The sequence below is a fragment of the Xenopus tropicalis genome, chromosome 6 (genome assembly GCF_000004195.4).
Source record: "Xenopus tropicalis strain Nigerian chromosome 6, UCB_Xtro_10.0, whole genome shotgun sequence".
Taxonomy (NCBI): domain Eukaryota; kingdom Metazoa; phylum Chordata; class Amphibia; order Anura; family Pipidae; genus Xenopus; species Xenopus tropicalis.
Genome location: NC_030682.2, coordinates 37,793,281 through 37,816,869, shown reverse-complemented (window position 1 = coordinate 37,816,869; position 23,589 = coordinate 37,793,281). Strand labels below are relative to the sequence as shown.

At 38.1% G+C, this 23,589-nt stretch overlaps 1 protein-coding gene across 3 annotated transcripts in view; it reads left to right on the top strand.

Moving 5' to 3' along the window:
• Positions 1 to 21,533, top strand: part of snx13 (sorting nexin 13) — a 73,021-nt gene extending 51,488 nt beyond the window's left edge. For all 3 annotated transcript variants that reach the window (XM_002933301.5, XM_031903481.1, XM_012965587.2), the window contains 11 exons: positions 1,384 to 1,421; positions 3,015 to 3,078; positions 5,478 to 5,620; positions 8,899 to 9,006; positions 10,033 to 10,143; positions 10,429 to 10,590; positions 11,553 to 11,624; positions 13,212 to 13,357; positions 14,445 to 14,513; positions 15,248 to 15,360; positions 16,059 to 21,533. In XM_002933301.5, coding sequence (XP_002933347.2) covers positions 1,384 to 1,421; positions 3,015 to 3,078; positions 5,478 to 5,620; positions 8,899 to 9,006; positions 10,033 to 10,143; positions 10,429 to 10,590; positions 11,553 to 11,624; positions 13,212 to 13,357; positions 14,445 to 14,513; positions 15,248 to 15,360; positions 16,059 to 16,306 — 1,274 coding nt within the window. In that variant the 3' untranslated portion in view covers positions 16,307 to 21,533. The remainder of the gene's footprint in view (positions 1 to 1,383; positions 1,422 to 3,014; positions 3,079 to 5,477; positions 5,621 to 8,898; positions 9,007 to 10,032; positions 10,144 to 10,428; positions 10,591 to 11,552; positions 11,625 to 13,211; positions 13,358 to 14,444; positions 14,514 to 15,247; positions 15,361 to 16,058) is intronic.
• Positions 21,534 to 23,589: the final 2,056 nt, after the last annotated feature.

Sequence of the window (23,589 nt, the reverse complement as noted above, 5' to 3'; positions counted from 1 at the left end):
GTTTCCAATGGTTTTCTTGGTGACTGTGGTCCCTGCTAATTTGAGGTCATTAACTAACTCCTCCCGTGTAGTTCTAGGATGCTTTTTCACCTTTCTCAGAATCATTGACACCCCACGAGGTGAGATCTTGCGTGGAGCCCCAGAGCGAGGTCGATTGATGGTCATTTTGTGCTCCTTCCATTTTCGAACAATCGCACCAACAGTTGTCACCTTCTCTCCCAGCTTCTTGCTAATGGTTTTGTAGCCCATTCCAGCCTTGTGCAGGTCTACAATTTTGTCTCTGACATCCTTGGACAGCTCTTTGGTCTTTCCCATGTTGGAGAGTTTGGAGTCTGCTTGATTGATTGATTCTGTGGACAGGTGTCTTTTATACAGGTGACTAGTTAAGACAGGTGTCCTTAATGAGGTTGACTAATTGAGTAGAAGTGTCTAACCACTCTGTGGGAGCCAGAACTCTTAATGGTTGGTAGGGGTTCAAAAACTTATTTCACTCAATGAAATGCAAATCAGTTGCTATCTTTTATTTAAAGTTATTTTTTCGATTTTCCTTTTGATGTGCTATCTGCCACTGTTAAAATAAACCTACCATTGAAATGATACTGTTCTGAGACTTTTCATTTCTTTGTCATTGGACAAACTTACAAAATTAGTGAGGGGTCAAATAATTATTTCCTCCACTGTATGTATGTATATATAAATATATAAAAAAAAAAAACACAGCGGCCAAGGTGCAAGAAAAGCAAAAAATAAGGTAAGCCCCACTTCCTTTTTGACATGAGCTTATTTAGTTGGGCTTCTGTAGAAAAGGTGCATATATCTGCACAATGCTCAGATTGAGAGAGAACCATTATACACTGGCAGACAGTTTCCCCCCCCTTAGGCTCAGACATTCTCATCTTGCTCTTCTACTTTACACAGAATCTGTGTCCTACCCCCTATGGAAAGCAGTGGGACTTCAAGTCCCAGAATCCATCACTTCATAGTGGAACAGGGTGAGGGAGGGGTTGAATTACACTGTGCACCTTAGAAGGGTGGTGAGTTGGTCCCAGCGGTCACAAAAAAGATAATTCCTTTCGGTCTGTGGAATCGGGTGTATCTGGAGAATTTTTCTTTTCTGGTTCAATATTATGCATTTTTTTTTTTTTGCATAAGCCTAACTGAAAAAGCATTCTAAAACACATACATTTCGTGCACATTATGGCACTTATTTAGCTGCACATCAAACATTGCTGTACATTATTACTTATACAAAGGAGGATTAAATGTGCTTAAGTTGTATTTTGGTGCCCTCTAGTGGCCTCTCACTGAGTGCAAATAAGGCTAAGAGAGAGAAACATAGTTTTATTTTAAATTACATCCCATTTCCTTTTTTTCTGTTAACAGAATCTTTCAATGGGTCACCTAATGGAAGTATACATTCGGTAAGCAACCTTGGCTTGTAATGCTGCACAATTGGTAACTAAATCCTTAAATAGAAATGGCTTCCTTTTAGGAAATAGGGTGCCCTTACTGCTTCCCACTGCCTGTAGTTCCTCTTTCAAACCACATGTACCTTCCATGTACTTCGGGCATAACATAGCTCTTCTTCTGCAAGGGGCGTATTTATTAACATTAGAGACAAAATCACCGGTAATGTTGCCCATAGCAACCAATCAGATATTTACTTTTGTTTTCTAACTTGTAGGAGACTTTTCAAATCTAATTGCTGATTGGTTGCTATGGGCAATATCACTGGTGATGTTTGTCTTTAATGCTAATAAATACTCCCCCAAGTCTTTGGGGGAGTGTAGCCACCCTTTGTGCAGGTAAGCAGTTTGCATGCCCATTAACTTGCTTGCTCCCCAGGGCTATCCACTGCCGTCATTATTCAAGACTTTAAGGAATTCCTAGAATATTTTAACCAAGTGTTATTTCATAGGTTTGACTTTTGGCAAAAAGATGCATATTTTTAAGTTTCCTTATGCTGCATGCAATATGAATTACTGATTTAACCAAATCCTGAGGGATTAGCTAGGCCATTTAAATATACATATTATGGTTTGGATTCATATTGGTATTTGGCAAAACATTTAGTGGGGAATGTGGTATTTAGATGAATCTACAAATTTTGGGTTCAATGCATGCCAATTATTTTAATGAAACTTCCACTTTAACAAGAGCGGAAGCAAATCTGGGGTTCATATCAAATCAATAGGAAACAGGGCAGTCATTTCTAAGGCTATAGAGTAGCTCTTTGGACCATAATACTCTGTTGTTGATCTCTTATCGTGTCAATGCTAATAAAGTGAGAGTAACATAAATAAGAGCATTATTGAAACAGATCCCTTATTATTTCTCAAGACAAGTGGGACTTTGCTCTTTATTTTTCTATGTCCTTTAAAGTTAAGAGAAGTGTCAGGTTGCCCCTTTGAATGTTGCTTTTTTGCCCTAATGATGTAGGAAAGATCATTTGACAGACTGAGTAGGAAGCCGTGGCATGGGCATGAGCTCTGTGAAACAATAGCAAATATAAATGAAGGAACTTTTTACTTTCCCTTAGTTTGTAATGTTTAGTGCTATTGTGGGACTGGCGTGCTTGTGCAGGTGTTTGAGCGCTCGCAGATTAGTTGTTTCTGGCTGGGATCCATGTCTGGAGTAAATGCCTACTCAATTAATACAGCTCCCCTGTGTCACTCAGTTACAATAAACAGAACAGGCAATGAATAGGAGCACAGGGTCAGTCCTAAGGTCAATGGCTTGCAATATTTGTAACTCATTTAAAGGCACGCTGCTTTCCTTTCCTAGCAATTTGTCCCTAGAAGCGTAAAGATCAGTGTGTTGCATGCCTGGAAATGTGTTTTTGTAGAACATGTACCCTTAGGGGTTAAGCTATCAGATTTTCTTATTCCATTTCATCTGATGTGCGCAGGCATATGAAATGATATACCTCGGGCAGGTGGTTTCCATGCTAAGCAACTCAGGACACTGTAAGGAAAACACGATAAACGGATTAACCTATGTGTGTGTTTTTTCAGTCTCTAGATGACCTGACCAGCTCCGACGAGCTATTACAGATTAATGCTTTTATTTCTGACACTGGTAAGTTAAAGATTTAATTTTCACCTTCAACATTTTCCTTCCTTCCTTTCTTCATTTGTCTCTTGGACTTCTCCAAGATACCCAGCAGGAAGCCTCTATGGCTATAGACTAATGAGAGAGCGTCAGCTCTGATGGTCATTTTGAGATTAATGTGTTAGATTCTGAGGGAAGTCTGAGATGCACTTAGGCCATGAAACGGGTGAATACCATAACACTTTCATACTGAACTGTACCCCCTGGCTCATTAGCCCATTAGACACTTACTTGTACATTTCCTGTAGTTTTCCATTGCCCCATTTCACTTAAGTCAAACTCATTTTCTAGGTCGCATATCCTGCCTCACCCCCCCCACATGTATAGAACAGTCTGTCAGTTGCATGCACACTAACGTCTCTGCATTGGTGATGGGAGGGAGAGATGGAGACCGCTCCCTACATACCAGTCCAGTGCACCCCAACTCGAACAAATTGGAGGGCATGGTTACCCTGCTCCAGCTGCTTTGTGCTAACTAAACATTACACCTGCACTAGTTTCCCCATCATCAGTGCAAGTCAAAGCATCCAACATGACAACCAGGGAGATTGCTTCTGGGCATCATTTATTGTGGTTCATATTTAAAACCTTTAGTACTTTCTGAAAGATAACCAGTGCAGTTGGGGCAGCTTCCATTCAGGCCATGTTGGGAATAGCTCCCCTATAAAAGATGATATAAAATGATATAAAATTTATTACAACTGCAAAATAAAGAAAACAAACATTCCATTGGCTAAAGTTTAGAAAATGTCCTTATCTAAACAGTTCAAGCAGAGTTTGACATTTGGCAGGTAAAGCCCTGAGGTGGAAGCCTATAATAATGTATTGCTTTAACCAGAAGGCAATTGGAATAATTCCACAAATCTTTTGCCTTCAATTTGAACTGGAAATACATATATTTTAAAAATAATGAATAATGTTTTTAAAATCATCTGTATTTCTGTATCATGCTCTTATAATCCACTTTAAATGAATTCACATCAGAGCTGTGCTGGGTTTTGCTCAGGGGCTGCATTGTGCAGAACATTGATGACTTTATGTCTATTAAGTTTGGTCCATTTCTCATCAGGCTTGTATTGTGTATTTTATATTGTGAATATATCTATATATTGTGACTCGCTCTGTAAGCTTAGGTAACAGACTGCATCCTAGAGCATGTGCCACTAGAGATGATACTGCTACAGATGCCCAAAACATAAGGATTTAGCTTTACTTCCCCTTTGAAAAGTCCTTTTTGCCCAGTTTCTTTGTCACTGACAGTCCTTGTGTGGATATTTAGTGCACAGTAGTATGAAAACAGTTTAAATGTTCATATTTATAATGTGCTTGCCTGACAACACTAAATATTTCTCCCTAAACCATAAATGTATGCAAAGACATGGTGCAAATTAAAAGCCAGAACATTCCCTGGATTCTGCTGGATTTCTGTGCTGTGCATTACGTATAGACACGCACTATTCTAGTACATTCCTTATCTTTAATATTTAATAAAATAATAAAATATTTAATTAAAACCTATAATATAACACAAAAGACACTTGCTGGCGATGCGACAAAGACCCAGGAAACCACTTACACATATGGTATGCATGCCCTCAACTGCAATCATACTGGCCCAAGATCCTAGAAACCATAACATACATTACCAAGGTAACAATCAAAGAAGATGAAATCTCCACCATACTACTAAACCTAATTCCCAAAAATAACTGTGTAATACCTGACAAACTCACCCAACACCTACTGAATGCAGCAAGAACCCTTATCCCTAGACATTGGAAGGCCAAAGAACCCCCCACATTCTTAGAATGGGTACACCTAGTTGAAGAGGTTAGAAAACTTGAGGAAATAACCTTTAAGAACCAAAACAACAGCATAGCATATAAGAGAGTGTGGGAACCCTGGCTAGCATTTATTAACAACTTTCACACACAAACCCGTTGACACGAGAAACTATAACCATACAACCACTATTCTACAAGCTAACAAGTTTCTGATGACATGTCTTTTTCCAATTGTGTTTAAATTAATAGAAAAAACTTTGTGTTATCTCCTGACTTCATAAGCTGATTGTAAATGCAGACTATTATAAATGTCCTTACCCCATTCCCCTCTTTTTTCTGTACCCCATTTCTTCTGAAAAACCAAAAAATAAAGAATATTTAAAAAAAAAAAAACCTATAATATACACATAGTACAGTAAAGGAAATAAACTCAATTTCTAAATCATTTATGCATTTAACCACTGATTCAGGCATTTTATTCTTTCTTTTCTGCCCTGTCACCTTCTCCCCCCACCTCTTTTTTCTTGTTTTCTGTATGTAAATGGCAAATCCGTGCTGATTCTGACCCATATGCTTTGGCAGGAGTTTGTAATGAACATGGCAAAACCTATGCACTGTACGCCATCACTGTCCAGCGGCGAGCCTTAGACAGCATGGAAGACATGTGGAAAACGTATCGCCGTTACAGTGACTTTCATGACTTCCACATGCGAATCACTGAGCAGGTAAATGGCACAAGCTGACGGTTTAGGAAGCACTTATCTGTTACTTTAGGGATTTAGCAGCTGTACACACACAGAACACACTTATGAAACACCCAGGCTGATAAAAATAAGCAGTTTTCCCCAACTGACCCACACAGAGGCCAATAGAAACTGAGTTATTGTGCAATTCTATTATTTTGGCATATAAGAGCTTTTGAGACAGATGGAAAAATATAAGCTGTGATTTATTTTGCTTTATTACTATAGCTTGACATATAGCTGCACAAGTGTGCCTCCCTCTAAACCCTTCATTTCTGTTCCAGAATTGCTTTGGAACTTTAGGTTATAGGGGTTTCAGAAGCTATATAGTTGCTAGGGTCCAATTTAGCCTAGCAACCTGGCAGTGGTAAGATGAATAGGAGAGGGCCTAAAATATAAAGATAAGTAATTAAAAGTAGTTCTTTTTGGCTGGCAAGTCCCCAGAATGGCATTCTGAGCAGTTTTACATTGCTATACGTAGATTAAATATCCCCTTTGATTATGGTTTTTGAAAACCATTTTTACTATCCATCCATTGTGTTCCCTTTTTTTAAGCCCAAAATATTATCACATTATCCTTCTATGATTTTTCTTATAATGATATGAAGGAAACAAGATGCTGACCAGTAATAGATTTAGAAAACAACACACATGGAAACTTTATTAACTGCTGCCATGTTTCATGGAAACATAGCCTCTACATGTCATGGATTCATTATGGTTTTTATGTGAATTTAATCATAGTTGCACCCTCTGATATGAATAAATACAAATATACAAACATGTAAAGGCTCTGCAGAATAACTTAACCCCATTATCTATCTGAACATTTAGCGAAACATTAACTTAATATTGCATCTTATTACAGCAGCCAGGTGTCATTATAGCAAAATCTACTGCTGAGCCAAAACAACTGTGACACTTTCACTATTCCAAAAATGCTCCCTAGAACCAACAGTCCTGGGAAAGTACATGGGAAATTAAATTCTACTTAAAAATAGGCTGTATTCGTCTTTAAGACTATAAAAGAGCAATCATGTTATTGTCTGCATTATAATGTTGAATCCGTTTTAGTGGGCAGACATTGCAGTGGACTGTACTAATGCTGTAGCTTTATGGGGAAGTTTATGCCCATTCATCTTACAACACAAATCCCCTGGCCATTTATAGGATAGGCAGGAGAGACAAATGTGCAGAATGGCAGAATAATGGGTATGTAACAGTGGCTTGGATCATTTGTGGTATTGGTCACGCAGCTTAGGAAGTAACAAGTGAGCTTGGGAATGGAGCACACAGGCTTTGGGTGAAAGCTTATGGCTCTGTGAGGTCTGTGCTTGAGACAGCTGTACCCATGCCTGAGTGCCAGCAAGAAGCTGTTGTGCCCTACTGTTACACCTGCCTGCACATCCTAGCAGCACCGATCAGTTCAGCGAGAGTTGGAGACTAGTGTTCTAAAACTGCAGGAGGGCATGGAATTGACTGTGATTTCTTTTCTGGGCACAGTAGTAGCGCAAATAGTTCCTGGCACTACATAAAGTTCCCCTTTTAAATCTAATTCACCATTAGCTGGTTTCCTGCAGCCAGGTTTTGTCCCCAACCTTGATAATTATCACTTCAATTTCAACTGCTACAACCTATGGTGAACGCCAGCTGACCTTGCCGAGGCCATTGTTAAAGCTGATGAGGCAATTTGAATGCACATTCTACTTCCAGCTGTCCATAAACTGCTGATCCGGGGGCTTAGCACAAGCTCCCACCCACTGGAATCAGAACCTCTCTTAGCACTAACCAGACTGTAATCTAACCCACAGATCATTTACATTAACTGAGAGTCTGCTTAGTAGCAGTAATTGCATATAAAATATCTCTTTCACCCTAAGACCCCCAAATATAAAAACGATTTGCTGAGTTTTGTGTATGTATTTTAATACATTATGGAAAAACTGTGTTTGCAGTTATCCAGGTAAGATCAATGTTCGTGAGTAAGCAAAAGAGCACTGTAGCCTTTCCTTTCTGTATAATAGAACTGAAAACTGCTCCAAACATCCTTATGGAAGGTTATTTACAAGTAGATTCAAACTTGCGTGAACTATTTCCTTTCTACAAACTTTTGTTGTCAAATAGTGGTTACTATGGAGTAGGTACACTCAAGCTTTGTGTCACACGTGGGGTTATATTGCTGCAGATTCCCACGGATCACTTCCCATACGGAATGCTGTGGGGAGTACCTGGATGAATTAGACAATAAAAAAAAGTTTTTTGTCCATTATTTGCTTTTGTGCCCTTAAAGAGAAATACATCCTTTTCATATTTAATCTTTATATTTGTTTTTGTTTAAAGGTAATCTTCCACATTACTGACAAATACACTTTTGGGGTCTAACATGTGTTTGCAGTACTAATGAAACCAAGAGCAAGTTGTTATTCACCCTGAAACTAACCCCATTTGCTAGAATGGCTGACATTGGACTACCTATTCCCTGTTCTGAGTCCCAAAGTTCAGGAAACTTTGGCAAACATTATTTTGTACATATTTGTGTTACTTATACGTGTGCTAGCAGCCATGAATTCTTCTTCAATTTAAAATTAACAAAACAGTGACCACTCCTGGGCAGATTTGCAGGGCACATTGTAGATTCTGTATTTTCTGCTATTTTTAGGGTAATAACCTCCACTGTGCCTGACTGCATCAGGCAGCCCCAGCCTTAACTTAATGAGTATACCTTTCCTTCTCCTTGTAAAAGGAGAGCAAAATGGCTTATTTTGAGACATTCCGTGGTCTGTAATTGGTCAGTCTGCTATACTTTATGATTAATATTTCCTTGATTGTGTGGCAGTGTGGATAGAAAAGAGCCAAAGCCCATAAGGGCTTACCAGCGCCTCTGCTGGCCATATCATACCCAGAGCATGCAGGTTTAGATGTTGTATCCAATGTCAGCGTATATCTAAATGTAAGGAGAGCATTTGCGCTGGGTCATTTTTCAAAGAAAACATGAAATGTTTTGATAAAAGTCCATTAAATACAGTTCTTTTCAAGCAGCCATTCTCTGTGTGATGTTTATTTAGTCTACTTCTTACAGAATGTTTGTGTCTGTTACTAGGCTGACTCTTAGCTTCTAGCCAGCATAGAATGTAAAAGCATACTTATATGTGTTTTTCTCGTGTGCCTTTTGACGCAATCTTTTACTGTTAATAAGCAACAACTTCTGACTCTGTATTTATAAAGATGTTCTGGCTTTTCAACTGTAACTGACTTTCTAGTTTGAGAACCTCGCAAGCCTTTTGAAGCTGCCTGGGAAGAAGACGTTTAACAATATGGATAAAGAATTTCTAGAGAAGCGGAGAAACGACTTAAATGCATATTTACAGGTATTTGTGTGAGTTGTGGTTACAGCAGAGTGGCTTTGATTGTAGCAAATAAAACCATGGCAAAACAAGCCTACTCAGTTGGTGTGTAACGGCAAGTGAATTATAAAATGTTAAATGACATAAAAAGAGGCAGGCACATCTATTGCACTCCATGTGATAAAAGCCTACAATGATTTTTGTATTAATATCATACATATAGAAATGTAAATATGTGGACAGACACCTGCCCTTAAGAGCAAGGTGAAGCCCCACCTCTCAACCTTTGCAATTAAAAATAGAATTAGAATGTGAATATACAAAGCAACCACAAATAAGTCTTAAAATAACATGGGTATCCAGATATATAATGTGTTATTATGGTAGATACCCCTAAGTCATTATAAAATCTCAAGCAGACTCCCAAGTGCATTCTCATCACCCTAAATATGTTCCAGTTTAGTGGTGCTGATAATAGCCACTAGCAGTGAGTGAATACCTTATAGCACTGCTGGGGCAACTCCCAGGATATTATATATGCATGTGTCTGATGGTGTTGTGGTCCATGGCTGATAACCAGTAGTAACGTCTTACTTGTAAACCAATAACACCAATAAAAAGTTATCACACCCAGTTTTGTGGATAATTTTGTTGCTCCATGTTGTTCAAGTGCAAATCACTGCAATATAGTGAGCACCTATAGAAGATCTGAGTACTTCAACCATAGGAATTCACTCTCCCCATTAAATAACACTTAAGCAAACACGTCATTCGGTCACAATACAGACCACACACCGTATGACATCATAGGAAGCCCACATACATTTGTGTCATTGTCCCCTGGCTTTTTAAGGAACAGTGGGAACAACATTTGTGGTTTTTGCAGTTATAAAATCTTGACATTAAACATTGACTTTCCGAGGTGTGTTAGTTCCTGGTCAGGCATCCCAGTTAGTGAATTACCTCCATTTTCTAAATATTTATAACATTCAAGAGCAATTTGTTCAGATATATATATGTATTTACTGTATGATATTTCTTTCCTAACAGCTGCTACTGAATCCAGAGATAGTGAAAGCGAGCCCTGCACTTGCTCATTATGTATTTGACTTCCTTGAGAACAAAGCCTACAGTAAAGGGAAAGGAGACTTTGCAAGGAAGGTAAGATAAGATGATGATCCCTCCATAAATGATTTAAAGCCATTTGACCTCGCTAATGTCACACATGGAGATCAGTAACTTTTGCTTTTCCCTGGGCCCAGTTTCAATTGTTTATCACAAGGATCAAAGCCTTTTCCATTGTTAGATGGTGAATGATCATGTTCAGGGACTTAATCCTTTAAAGTATGTGGGCACAGAGAATAAGATGGTGGGAGTGCTTGAATGGCTGATGTTGTGCTGCATTTATTTATAAACAATATATCTTTTGAATCTTTGTTTTTTAAGATGGATACATTTGTTAATCCTCTGAGGAACTCAATGAGGAATGTCTCCAACGCGGTTAAGTCAATCCCTGATAGTTTAGCTGAAGGGATGAATAAAATGTCTGATAACATGGGGAAAATGTCAGAAAAAATTGGACAAGATATAAAACACTCCTTCTTTAAGGTAATATGTTTTGACTAGCTTGTATTTAGTATCTATGTAACATAATTAGAATATTTGGCAACTGTCAGGTGTACAGTTTAGGAGATTAACCAGACTGACAAAGTCAGTAAGTATTAAACACTACTACTTGTGGCTGTGGTCTGTACACCTAGCAATTAACAATGGGAAGCACTATTGATTGTCTGCCTTGGTAATTTTACCCTTGAAACCTGATATAAAGTACAGACAACTAAAGCTAGGTCTACACATTGAGATCCGCTTGTTTGGCACTGTCACCAAATAAGCAGATCTTTGCCCAGTATGGCCACTCAGCTGGATCTATGGACCATGCTGTTTTCTTACCCAACGGGATTTTGAAACTGGCAGGAGATCATTATTGGGTTCCAAATAAGCCACTGACACCGATTTATTAGCCTTTGTCAATCTAATTGTACAATTGTTACAAGCAAAACTTATTTTTGTCTGTATATTTGTTGCGAAAAGTTACTTAGCAGTTTTAAACTGTGTAAATACATCAGGTTTTATGTGCAGTTGGAACACATTTTCCACATTGCATCGGCTATAATTGCCTTGGTACCTGGTGATTCATTTTAACATACTAACCTCCATATGTAATAAAAGGCACTAAATTTGCTCAGGAGCAGTATCCCATAGCATGGGGCGATTTAGCTGCCATAGGTTACTATACGAGTCACCACAACCAATCGTGTGCCAGTTATTGCCCCATGTCTTCACCGTAAGATGTTTGATTTTATATGGGTGACCAGTGCTACCTGCTGATTGGTTGCTGTGGGTTAGAGCCTTTTATTACATAACCCCATATATATGTTAATATAAGGTAGTCATCTATTCTAAATAGGAGTGGTTTCCTTTTATGCCTACAGTATTATTGTATTATACAGTATTATGTATTATTTACTGTGATATTTTCTGAACTTCAGTTCTTTAATTACATTTTCCAGGCTCCAATTCTTGTACCAAAAACTGATGCATTTCCAGAAAACTATCGAGTTTCGGCACAACTGGATGACAATGTAAGTGTTTTTCTGCATTGGTATACATGACTGTTGATTGATGAGATGGCTGCTCTATCCATTCTAGCAAAAAAGCATGTCGCTATACTCTTCTGTGTTATTTGCTTTAAGTATTTCTAACATATACAAATCAAATAACATGTATTATCCATTGGAAAAGTAGGATGAGAACATCCTACTTTTCCAATGGATAATACATGTTATTTGATTGTGCATCTTAATGTGAAAGCTCAGGATCATTAACACATGCTACACAGCCATTTCTAAATGATTTATATGACCATCAGCACAGGAGGGATTTGTTAGAGAAAAATGCTCACGTTGTCGTAGAACATCAGCTGACGGTTAAACCCAGATTTTGACCAATCCATGGCATTGGGTGACATCTCTGTATACCTGAACTAGTGTTTTGTTTGCCGTATTGCCAGGCTACACAGTCACACAGCATCTGTGGGCTCTATGGGCACATGGATGTTTTGCCACCTTCTTTCACTCTGCCATTCAACCTAGCAGCCAGAGAACAATTTATAACTACAGAAGAAAAGTTAGTATGAATTGGATGTATTAAGGACCATGTACAAAGACCTGTGCTTATTCAAGTGCCCATACACACACACTTGTAGCCCTGTGTAATGGTTTATGTACTTAAGATGGAATAAAGAAGCGTTCATTGGTGTCATCCTTTACAGCTAAAATTTCTTTTCTTTCTAACTGCCATTGCTGATATTAAAATATATGTGCTTTTTTTCCCAGTGCTTTGAAAGCCATGTTCATAGTTCACAAAGTAGGAATTTTTTTAACTAGAACTTGAGGAGCAAAGATTATTGGTGATTATATAGAGATTTGTCATCGTCATAAATCTGCACCTGTCCTCTACTCTACATTTTTATTTGTCACATCAAAGCATTCCATGTTGTCTTCCTGAGCATAACTATGTTACCATCAGTTTGACAAATGCTCTGGCCTTAATGGAGTTAGGAATTTTCGTCATGGCTGTAAAACTATCAGGTGCTTGATTTTTTTATGCCATGGCTTCTCATTCTTCCATTTAATTCTGCATTTTGTTTGCAAGCATGATGGCATTATATTTGCATTCCAGAACACTCAAGGTAAATGCACTTTAGTGTGTGAAAAATTTTACTCTTTGCATAAGGAGCCTATATTCCTTATCATTCTAGTCTAACATTTGTTTTCGTGGTTTCTGTGGGTTATACCAGGAATGTTGCCCCAACTGGCTACAAGTAACTGCTCCTCTGTGACATAGGCGTTAGTGTCAGGTGAAAGATGATTTTGGTGGTAGAAGTAAACCTGCATCATGCTGCGCTGCCCTTTTTATTCATTCATGTTTCCTGCATACACTGAGCCTAGGGTTGCTACACAGGGCTTATTGCCAGCAAGAGAGTAGACTTGAGCTGGGGCTGTGTTATACAGCACTGTGAATGAATAAACCATGTGAATGAATGCATGCATGTGGCACTCTAAATCACAACAATGTACAGAAAGTGTGAACATGGACATGCACATATACTATGTAATAAATTATACTCTTATATGTATAAGCAAATGAATGACTTTTTATTGTGAAAGGTCGACGACAATATTCCACTGAGAGTGATGCTTCTTCTTATGGATGAAGTTTTCGACTTGAAAGAAAGGAATCAGTGGTTAAGAAGACAAATTACAAGCCTTCTCCAGCAGCTCATAAGAGCAACTTATGGAGACACCATCAATAGGTATAGTGTTTGTGACTCTATAGTACGATACATTTGCCTTTATTATACAGTATTCAGGAATTAAAAGATTTTGTGTCAACTGCTGTGTAGCCAATATGAGCAAACTCCAGCTTGTAACTGTGTCTTGCAGTAAACCTAAATTTATTTGTGACGGTTGAGAGAGTTCTCCTTAGTATAATTTCTTTCAAGGCTTTTATCTACCCATACGTGCTTCCACCATTGAATCTACAGGCTGGTTATACCCATACTGGCTGTGGGGAGTGATATGTATAAAGTGCAAAGAGGCTGACTAGTTAATTCCCCTTACCTGAAGCCTCTGACATTTGCAATGCCACTTTGTGTGTTGCCCTGTCTCTCTCTGAACATACTGAGACAACCACATGTGCATGTTTGTCTACCTTTTCATGAATCTGACTCAAAGATTTAATGTTGTGCCAATCAAAAATATAAGAAATATTGGGCATATTTAGCAATTTGGCACAAAATACAAAATGCAGTGCAGTTCATTATGTTATTTCCCCCACAATGCAGTGGTGTCGCAGTGTCATTGTGTCCACTGAACTTTGCTGCAAATTTGTGCATGCCACTGAACTTAACCTGTCTTAGAATATACACATACATTTTATGCCTGTTACTTTCCATACGTGGTACACATAGAGAACTCTGGACACTTGATCAATAGCAGGTATAAAATTAAGGGTTTCCTTGGCCCTTAGTAACAGGCTAGGTGCATGAAAACAGGTGCAAGTGCCTTATGTATGGTCTAATTATACAGGCAAGCTTGCTCGTAATTATGTGCCTAGCACTTACCCCATAATGATGAATAAAGGCAACAATATAAATGGAAGCTCAACACATACATCCAGGCATTATCAGACATTTCCCTACTCAGACACGTCCACTACAGCATTAGTCAAGTTGGTTATGCATTATCCAAGTACTGCAATTTTGACTTATATCAAGTTTTTACATAGGGATAACATGGATACAGGTTTATTTTATTTACACTGTATTATACAGTTTCACATATCATCGTCCTGATTGCTGTGAAATCATTCACATTTAAGTATTTTTTTTTTTTTTCCAGAAAAATTGTTGATCATGTGCAGTATATGACGTCCCCAGACCAAGTAGCAGATTATGTAAAACAGTTCAGGTAAATGCCATGGAAGTAATCACTTTACGATGCATTATATATAATGTTGTACAATGTAGAAAACACAATTATGGGATTAAAACAATCCTTTCTGAGAGCTCTAACCAGTGTATGTAATATTTTAAAGCCAGTGTGAACCATTTAATAGCTTACCAGAGGGAAAAGCATCCATGACGGCCCTTGCTTCTAGCTGCAACCTTTTCTCCAATTTGTAGGTTTGGCAGCTGGACACTGACCAACTCTGTTTGGAAGCCAATGTAATCACAGTTGTGAAACTAACCCATTGGTAACCAGCGGTATAAGATACTCACATCTCTTTCCTGTTCCATAAGCCCTCACAAGGCAGGGTTAAGACATACTATTGTAGAAAGCTTAGTCCAGCAAGACCAGGAATTAGGCATACATATAGATCCCGAGTGACTAATGCAAGGGGTATCCACATTATTACTAAGTAAAGGATAGTGGAATTGCAGCACTAGATGATTATGGTAGTTGATATTAGCAATTGGCTTGATTATACTATACAGGCCAAAAATAGCGCAATCATTCTGCACCATTATATTTATATCTCCTGTACCAATCACTCCTAGGTATTCATAGAAAACGAAAGCTTGTTTATCACAACATTTATGTACAGAGCCATAGTTTTTTCTTTGTAGATTATGTATACACTCTATATGCCTTAGATTATGTGTTAAATCCCATTCATAAAGTTATCTTTTACTTGATAACAGAGAATCATTTTGGCCAAATGGAATATTAGCAGAAGCATCTCTACGCAGAGACCGGAGTATTCGAATGAGAACTAGAGTGGCAGCAAAGACCAAGCTGCTTGAAATAATGCCAGGTTAGAAAATCACCCTCTTACATGTGAACGTCACAGACACTCACACCGTTGCTGTGTATTCATAAATGCATAAAAAGATCATTATAAATCTCTAATATTAATCACTAGCCTCCCTCTGAGAATTATTTATTGTATTATTTTATTTATATAATGTTGCTGATTTTATGAGTGCCAGTGCAGCTTAAGCAAACACATGTAATAGTTGCCAGTGGAAACTCAACTAATACAGCTTATGCTTTAGCTTTTTCTGTTTTCTTATGTATATTGTTAGCTTCCCAGATACAGAAGCCCATTTGCTGGTTAGTTTCTGGCCACATTCCCCCTTACCAACTCAGATTTCACCTGTTCTGCCTTCTCTTTATAACTTGGGTGGTGGTGTCAAACACTGATATAAATCAGCCAACAAACATGTTGCCTATCCACAAAATGTACAATGTCGGACAGTACCTGTCAAAAAATAGCTTCTGCCTGACTGCAGATCACAAGGCATATCCACAAGTGCTGATCTGGTTTGGATGTAAAGTTACTATGTGCATGAACAGTATAAACTCAGGTGGACCTGGGGCATCAACTCTCATTTAAGAATACCGTTTTATAAAATTGCATTACATTTTACTAGACTTAGTAAAATGTCTGGCAAAAAAAATCCAGTTTTTCTAGGTATAAACTATTTTTCCATCTTTTTTTTTTTTTTTTAGATGAACTAAAGCATATCATTGGTGCTGAAACAACTCGGAAAGGCATACTGCGGGTGTTTGAAATGTTTCAGTACAACCAGCTGAACAGGAGACTTGTGTATGTTTTTTTAGAGGGCTTCCTGGAAACCTTATTTCCACAGTATAAGTTCCGCGAGCTTTTCTATAAACTCCATTCTCGGTCAGAGCGCATGCAAAAATATAAACTGAGACCACAGCCTTCTCAAGCGCCTTCTTTGCAGAAAAGGTGACACTACAATTTGCCGAGAGGTGCCCTAAGAAACTCTTCAGTGTTTGATCCAGGCATTCCTGACTGTAGCTTGGGTATGATTGCCGGGGCTTCAATACACCTACTTAGGTTTCTGCTCCAATCATATAGTGTCATATTTAATACTAATGCATCCAGACGTGTGGTCCTTTCTCATCCTTGCCTTCTGTGCAACAATCATCAGATTGTGTTTCTCTGTCTTAAATGATTTGGTGCATCTGCAATACTGAGGAGCAGGGTGGCTTTGTCGTTTTCAGTATGCGGAACCAGCTAATCTTGGGTTCTGACCATAAAGAGCTGGAGTAGATCGAGTCCTAGTTGTCCAGTCCAGAGGAAGTGCCAGACTGTATTTTTCTACACAAAGTACAAGCACAATTACAGTGGTATACTGGAGAACTGAGCTAGGTTTTATTCAGACTGGGATATTGTGCAATTACCTTTTTGGTTAGATATCAAGACTCTTCAATCAAGACATGGAAGGTCTGAGTAAACCTTGCTGTGTATTGGGATGTAAGATTAAATGTCATTGTGGTAGAGGAATGGCAATAACACTCAAAGATATCCACAGGTCTTAAGCTGTCTACAAAGTACAGCCCATGATTGTCATATGAACTATAATTGTAAACTTTTAGAGGCTCCAAAACCAAATGGGTCTCATGCTGTCTCCAAAGGACAGCCTACAATTGTCATATGAACCATAAATGTAACATTTAGAGGCTCCATAACCAAATGAGATAGCTGTCTCCAAAGGCCAGTCATCCATTGTCATATGAAACATAAATCTTGACCTTTAGAGGCTTCATAGATAAATGGGCGGCTTACCCCTGGACACCAACATAAAGGCCTGTGGTAGCGTGCTTCATTTACAAAACATTGCTCTTTTTCTGCCTTTTCATTAGTTTAAATTATCATCTTAGTTAGTAAACTGCCCAATGAATGGGCTTTGGGCAGACTATAATCCATACTACTGATGGATTGTAGACTTAAGAATCTAGAAGTGGCTTGCAGCCGCTGTGCGAGCACCATGGTGTTGTTTGTCTTTACTGAGTAAAGAACTATTTGGCAGAGTTGCACTTGCAAAATACCTGTTTATCTTGAAAAGAAACTCCACTTTGATTGAATAAACTTTTATTATTTTTTTATTATTATATTTACTCCACAAGTAACACGCAACAAGCCGTCATGGGGTTTAACATTAAAAATAGACAGTCCTTGACTGGTTGTTTGTATCACACAGAAAAGAAAATTGACACTATTTGTGTTCTGTAAGCTCATATCAATCCAAATGATGAGAAATTTATGTGCAACCTTCACACTCCAGATGTCCTATCACAGCTCCTTTAACCCTCAGTCAGACAGATAATGCATTCACAAGGAGGTTGAAGGGTGGCTTTAAGCTGTGGGTAGGATATCTTTTGGAATAATTCCATTTGGTGTAGCCTCTAAAGCTAGTTTTAAAGCATTTGCATCAACGGTGCACACAACAGAGTGGTATCATGTTAATTGTACATTGTGATGTTCACAAGGTTATATCTCTTGCTGCTTGTGGTACTCTCTAAATCTGGTGTATTGTTTTACATAGAAACACACCGCACATCATCATATGTAGCAACTGCTGAATTTACTTAGTGCTACAATTGTTTCTCTTATTCAATGAACTGTGATTGGCCAGGGAAGAGTGTGGATTAAGAGAATAGATATGTATGCCTTTTTTGTCTTTTTAATTACAGTTTCTGTGCATATTTATCCTTGAGATAGTGATGACTTTGGCTCATGCTATTGCTGGACTAAAACTTCCTGCATCCTCCACCAACCCAATTCCAGAACCTTAGCCATGCTTGGCCTAGTTTTACCCACATTTTTATAAATGTTAGTTCCAGCTGACAGAACAAGGTATCTGGGTGCAGCTTGACTATTAAAGTTATGCCATATCCAACATTATACTGATGTTCTATGTAGCACAAATTGTTGACCAGTGAATATGATGTATATACTGCTTCAGTTTTTCCCTGTAATTTATTGTCAGTTGTGTGTACACAAACCCCTTATGTAATAACAGGCACAAAGTTTGCCCAGTAGCAGTAAACCATAGCAACCAATAAGATGTTGCTTTTAAACAGGTGACCATTAAATTCTGCCTGCTGATTGGTTGTTATTGGTATTGCTCCTGGCCATAATTAGTTTCTTTTATTACAAAACCCCTACATGTCTCTCTTGCACCTGCTTTCTAAGAACTGTGTTAATAACCCAGTGGGTGGGCCATAAGTACAGAATTGTGTGTGTGTTAAATACATTCTTCGCTTTCCAGTTTGCTGTGTGCATTGGTGCCATAACTTTTGTGCATGCTCAGATGGAACCTATACCCGTTTAGCCATAGCATTTCTCCTATGTTTGCATAATTTCTCCCAAAGTACTATTGGTACACCCCTTTCTCTCTTTTTTTCTCCTTCTGTCTTTAGTACTTGCAGTATCGCTCAGTGGAACATCACTAGTGTTCTCTGTTCTGCAGATACCTATGGAGAATGCCCTGGCTGAGTCAAGCACCCTGCATATGTACAGTATATAGAAATAAGCTGAAGCACTAGGTTTTATGTAGGCACAGTGACCCGTTCCTGTTAAAATTGGAACGTGTCACTATAACTTTAACTTAGTGCCCTGGGCACTAGATGTAATACACATATTCATTTAAGAGAAATAATAACCTTTGTTTCTAAAAATGGTTTATCTGTAATACAAAACACATACAAGCAAGTTAAAGTAATAGTGACACATTCCAATTTTAAAAGGAACATGTCATTATTTCCCTGCATAAACCCTGGTGCTTCTATGCTTCTATTCTTTTGTAATGTAGGAGCCCCCCTGCCCTACCCCTTACTAACCTGTGGCGGTTTCCGGCACATGATGTAGTTGAGCAGCTTCCTGGTTTACATTGCACTGTGAGGGTGGGGCAGTGTTCTCATAGGCTGGGGTACTGTTTACATTTGTCCTCCAGCCTATGAGAGCCTTGTCCTGCCCCCAAGCGCACTATTAACCACTAAGCTGTTCAACTTCAAGCCATGCCAAAGACCGACATAGGTTAGTAAAAGAATAGCATTGCTAGGGTTTATATAGGCATAGTGACACGTTCCTTTTAAAACTTAGAAAGTGATACTATCCCTTTAATTGCTTCCAGAAAAAATTAGCCACAGTGTGTGTATGTGTGAATGTCATTGGGACTTAGACTGTAAACTGTACTGGGCAGGGATTGATGTGTATGATGGATAATAATTTGCTAAGTGCCCTGTAGTTGAGCAGGAAGGAAGGAATTAGTAAATCCGGGCCTGCGTTTGCGTGGAGGTATAGTCCAGCGATAGTTGGCGTGCCACTGTTCCTTGGGATAGTGTCTCATTATTGCCTCATGTTTATAGGGGGACATCATGACAGGAGAGGAGACTCTGTTTTGTTTGTTTGTGTGTGTGTGTGTGTGGTCCTCACCGATTTCTCTTTTACAATGTGTCTGTGTCCCATGGTTATGCTTGCACAAAAGCACCTGGAATGAGTTGTGAAATCATTTTAATTATGTATTTTATCTGCTATTACTAGATCATATAAAGCTGGCGCAGTCATCAGACTGTTGCACATCATCCACACTGTGAAATGGTTTGTTGTAATCCTGCTGGTTTCAGTTAATGCTGTGTAATCTCTCAGACTGATTGTACTTTAATACATGTAAACAGCACTTAGCTTTCTGGCATCATTCAGCGTATGGCTGCTCTAATGATCTGCCTGAAATGAAAAGTGCCATTGTCCAGATTTGCACTTATTTTAGCCTTAAGTTTTTTAAAAAAATAAAATAAAATAAATTTAGCAATCAAAAAAAATGATTTTAACTCATCTCATAACTTTGCCTTGCTGGTACTTATCTAGTACTGTGAGAGTGTGGTCCAAATGAAAAAAAAAAGCATAGAGCTATTTATTTGAAAAACATGAGCTGTGTTATAAGTAATGGCCACAAGGTTCCATTCTGAAACCCCTAAGGTGAAATAATACCTGTCCTTTAATTATGGAAACATGGGGGGGGGGGGCTGCACTACTCACAGTATGCTCATGAAGTTATTGCTCAACAGATTTTATTTAGTCAACTAATTGTTAATGGAAAATATAACCTGTTTTTAATTGTAAGCTAGTGATTTATTTCCCTCAATTACAAGTACATGTATCAGCTGCATTGCCTGTCTTGGCAGTTATAAGCTTTAATAGGGAGGCATGTAGAACAACGCCTTACTAGCCATACAGAGAGAGTGCACTTTGATATGGAGTTTTTGCTTGGGAGAAGCAATATTGCAGGCAGTTCATAATTCTGTGTAATAAAAAAGAGACACTAAATGATCAAACAATGGCAGCACTTAATTCTTCTCAATGACTTCATAAATCATCAATGGGTTTCTTTCCTTTTCCCTTGAATTTAAACATACATCTTCCTTAAGGGCTCATCCATGCTATAGATGTTGGGCAGAGTTGTGCCAGGCCACCACTAACCAGGCTGTCTGGCCAAGAATGGTCCTACAATTTTTAGAGTGCATGAAGCCTTATCATTTTTGGGAATTCTTCATACAATTTCAATACATACCTTATGCTTTCTTCCCAACAGCAGGGAGATTATATTTATTCTAAAGGAATAATATTCAACTCCTATAAATATTGCACTGTGGTGTCTCACACATTCACAGTAAGATTCTGATTTTTCAGTCAAAATTACCAAGAATTTTAAACTGCTGCTTTAGCTCATGGAACTTTGTATGACTGTAAAACGTGTTTAAAGGGTGGAACTAGAGATTGATTGGTATTTTAGTGTGGGTCATTGACATTCCTGCTGCTGCATCACTTTATTTAAGGACTTGTTTTAGAAGTCTGCTCATCACTCCACTTTTCCATTTCCTGTAATGATAGAGACCAGTTTGCTCTCTTGTAAGTGTATAAGGATGAATCCATGCATATCACTGTACAGTAATGTTAGGTTGTGCTTTATATTTGTTCTCTCACTTCTCTTTCCACCCTTGTTTTCCTTCATGTATTTCTGTTCTTTCTTTCTTTTTAATTGAACAAAGAGCATACCGAATGTTAGTCATTTTTACCGGACTGAAAATAACATTTTTATTTGCCGTTTGCGTTATGTTATGTCTGGCTGAAAAGCCGGACTAATGATTACACTAATAAAGTATTAACAGAAACCAGGGTGCCTTTCTCTTCTTTTGACTCTATAATCAGCATTTTCAGTCTTTGTTGCTATAAACACCTAACACATACCTATTTATCATGGTGGAAGTTTTAACGAAAAGATTTGGGAGCTCAAACCTGCTGAGATGTATTCAAACCAATTGGTACATCGCATGAAATAAAATTCTTTCTGTCACTCAACTTGCTTTGCCATTAAAGTCCTAACCTTAAACCGTGAACAATTCTTAAGAATTTTGACTCAAGAGTGGCTTAGGCCAATGGCTAAGAATGGCTTGTGTCAAGGGCCAAGAAAGGCTTGCATAAAAGTGCTCCACAGTTTCTCACATGCAAAATTCAAAGAGAAATATCAAGAACAATTAGAATTTTGATGAATCTGCCACAACATGGTAGTAAATTGTCGTGAGTAGCACTGCATCCAACCAGAACCTGCAATTATCAACCGACAAATGGCACAGAATCATTTTCTTGCAATAATCTCAGGTGCAGGGAACTCTCAGCATTTCCCATTGATGTCATATGGCAACAACCTGCTTCAAACCACTATGGTTTGGGCACATTGTTCATAAAGGAAAAGCTTACTCTTAAATTAACTATTTGGTAGGGATGCATCAAATCAACGGTTCAGTTTGGATTTGATGATTTGACCAGATCCCAGTGGGGTTATGTAGTAAAAGGCTCTAAGCTTGCCCAGGAGCAGTAACCCATAGCAACCAATAAGATGTTTGCTTTTAAACAGGTGACCAGTAAATGCTAATTGATTGTTATAAGCTACTGCACCTTGGCAGTGCCTTTTATTACATATGGGGGGCAAGTGTTCTAAAGAACTGAACCCAAAGCATTAAGACCATGTGCCTTCAGAGTTCTAGACTACAACATGGCATTTTTTTGCCAACAGATTATGTAGTTTTTATTTTATTTTTTTTTACTGAATTTGTGCATGAAATGTAGGGTTGGGGTTTGGCCAGATTCTTTGAGCAGGATTCAGTATTTGACCAAATTTTATATAGCATCCCTACTTTTCTGTGTACTTTTTTTATTTAAAATTTATATGCAGCTCTTTTTATTCATATAAAAGGTGGAACATGAATGAGAAGGTGTCTGAATAGAAAGAGAAGTAGAAATATATTCAGTATATTCACTCTTCTGCTTTCAGATAGCAAAACAACTTAGAAAGTTGAGATATTACAACTGTGTGACAGCATTAATAGTGTACGGAAAAAACTCCCTGTGGGCACTCCTGCTCATCCAACTGTTTGCCTTGTATGCCTATACAATGGCCATTCCATATTTCTATATAATAACAGAGGGAATAAATAGATCGATAATATGTAAAGATAAATAATTACAAGAATAAAGAAAAAGTGGAGAAAAAAGAATAGTTTTGTAATTTGCATCTCTATACCTCGTCTACTGAAAAATTATGTAAACATTAATTAAACCAAATAGGATTGTTTTGCCTCCAATAAGGATTAGTTATATCTTAGTTGGGATCAAGTACAAGGTACTGTTTTATTATTACAGAGAAAAAGGAAATTCATTTAGAAAATTAGTGTTATTTGCTTATAATGGAGTCTATGGGAGAAGGCCTTCTTGTAATTTGGAACTTTCTGGATAATGGGTTTCCAGATAACAGATCCTATACCTGTACTTACAAAATGCAGGAAGGATTTTGTGAAATTCAGGGTTTTTCTTTTTTACAACAGAACCAAATTGATCCAGCTTTACTTTACTCCACCTGTGTGAAGCTGTATGTAATGCTTTTAGGGCACTTTCATTTCCTGCTTTTATTGACCCTGTCACAAAAATAAACATTTAATGTAAGCCTTCTTTTGTGGAAATAAGAATAAGCCTAAATGTAATTTAATTAAAATGTCTATACTGTTTCCATAATAATCAAGTTACTCTTCAGTCTCCCCCTCTCATAACACTGTATGTGCAGCTTTGTGTTGGTGCTGGCTATTTGGAAAGGCAGCTAGCTCTAAAACTTTGTCTGGGCGAAGAGGACACACCTGTGTATTTGACCTAACTGTCATTTAAATTCTGTCTCCA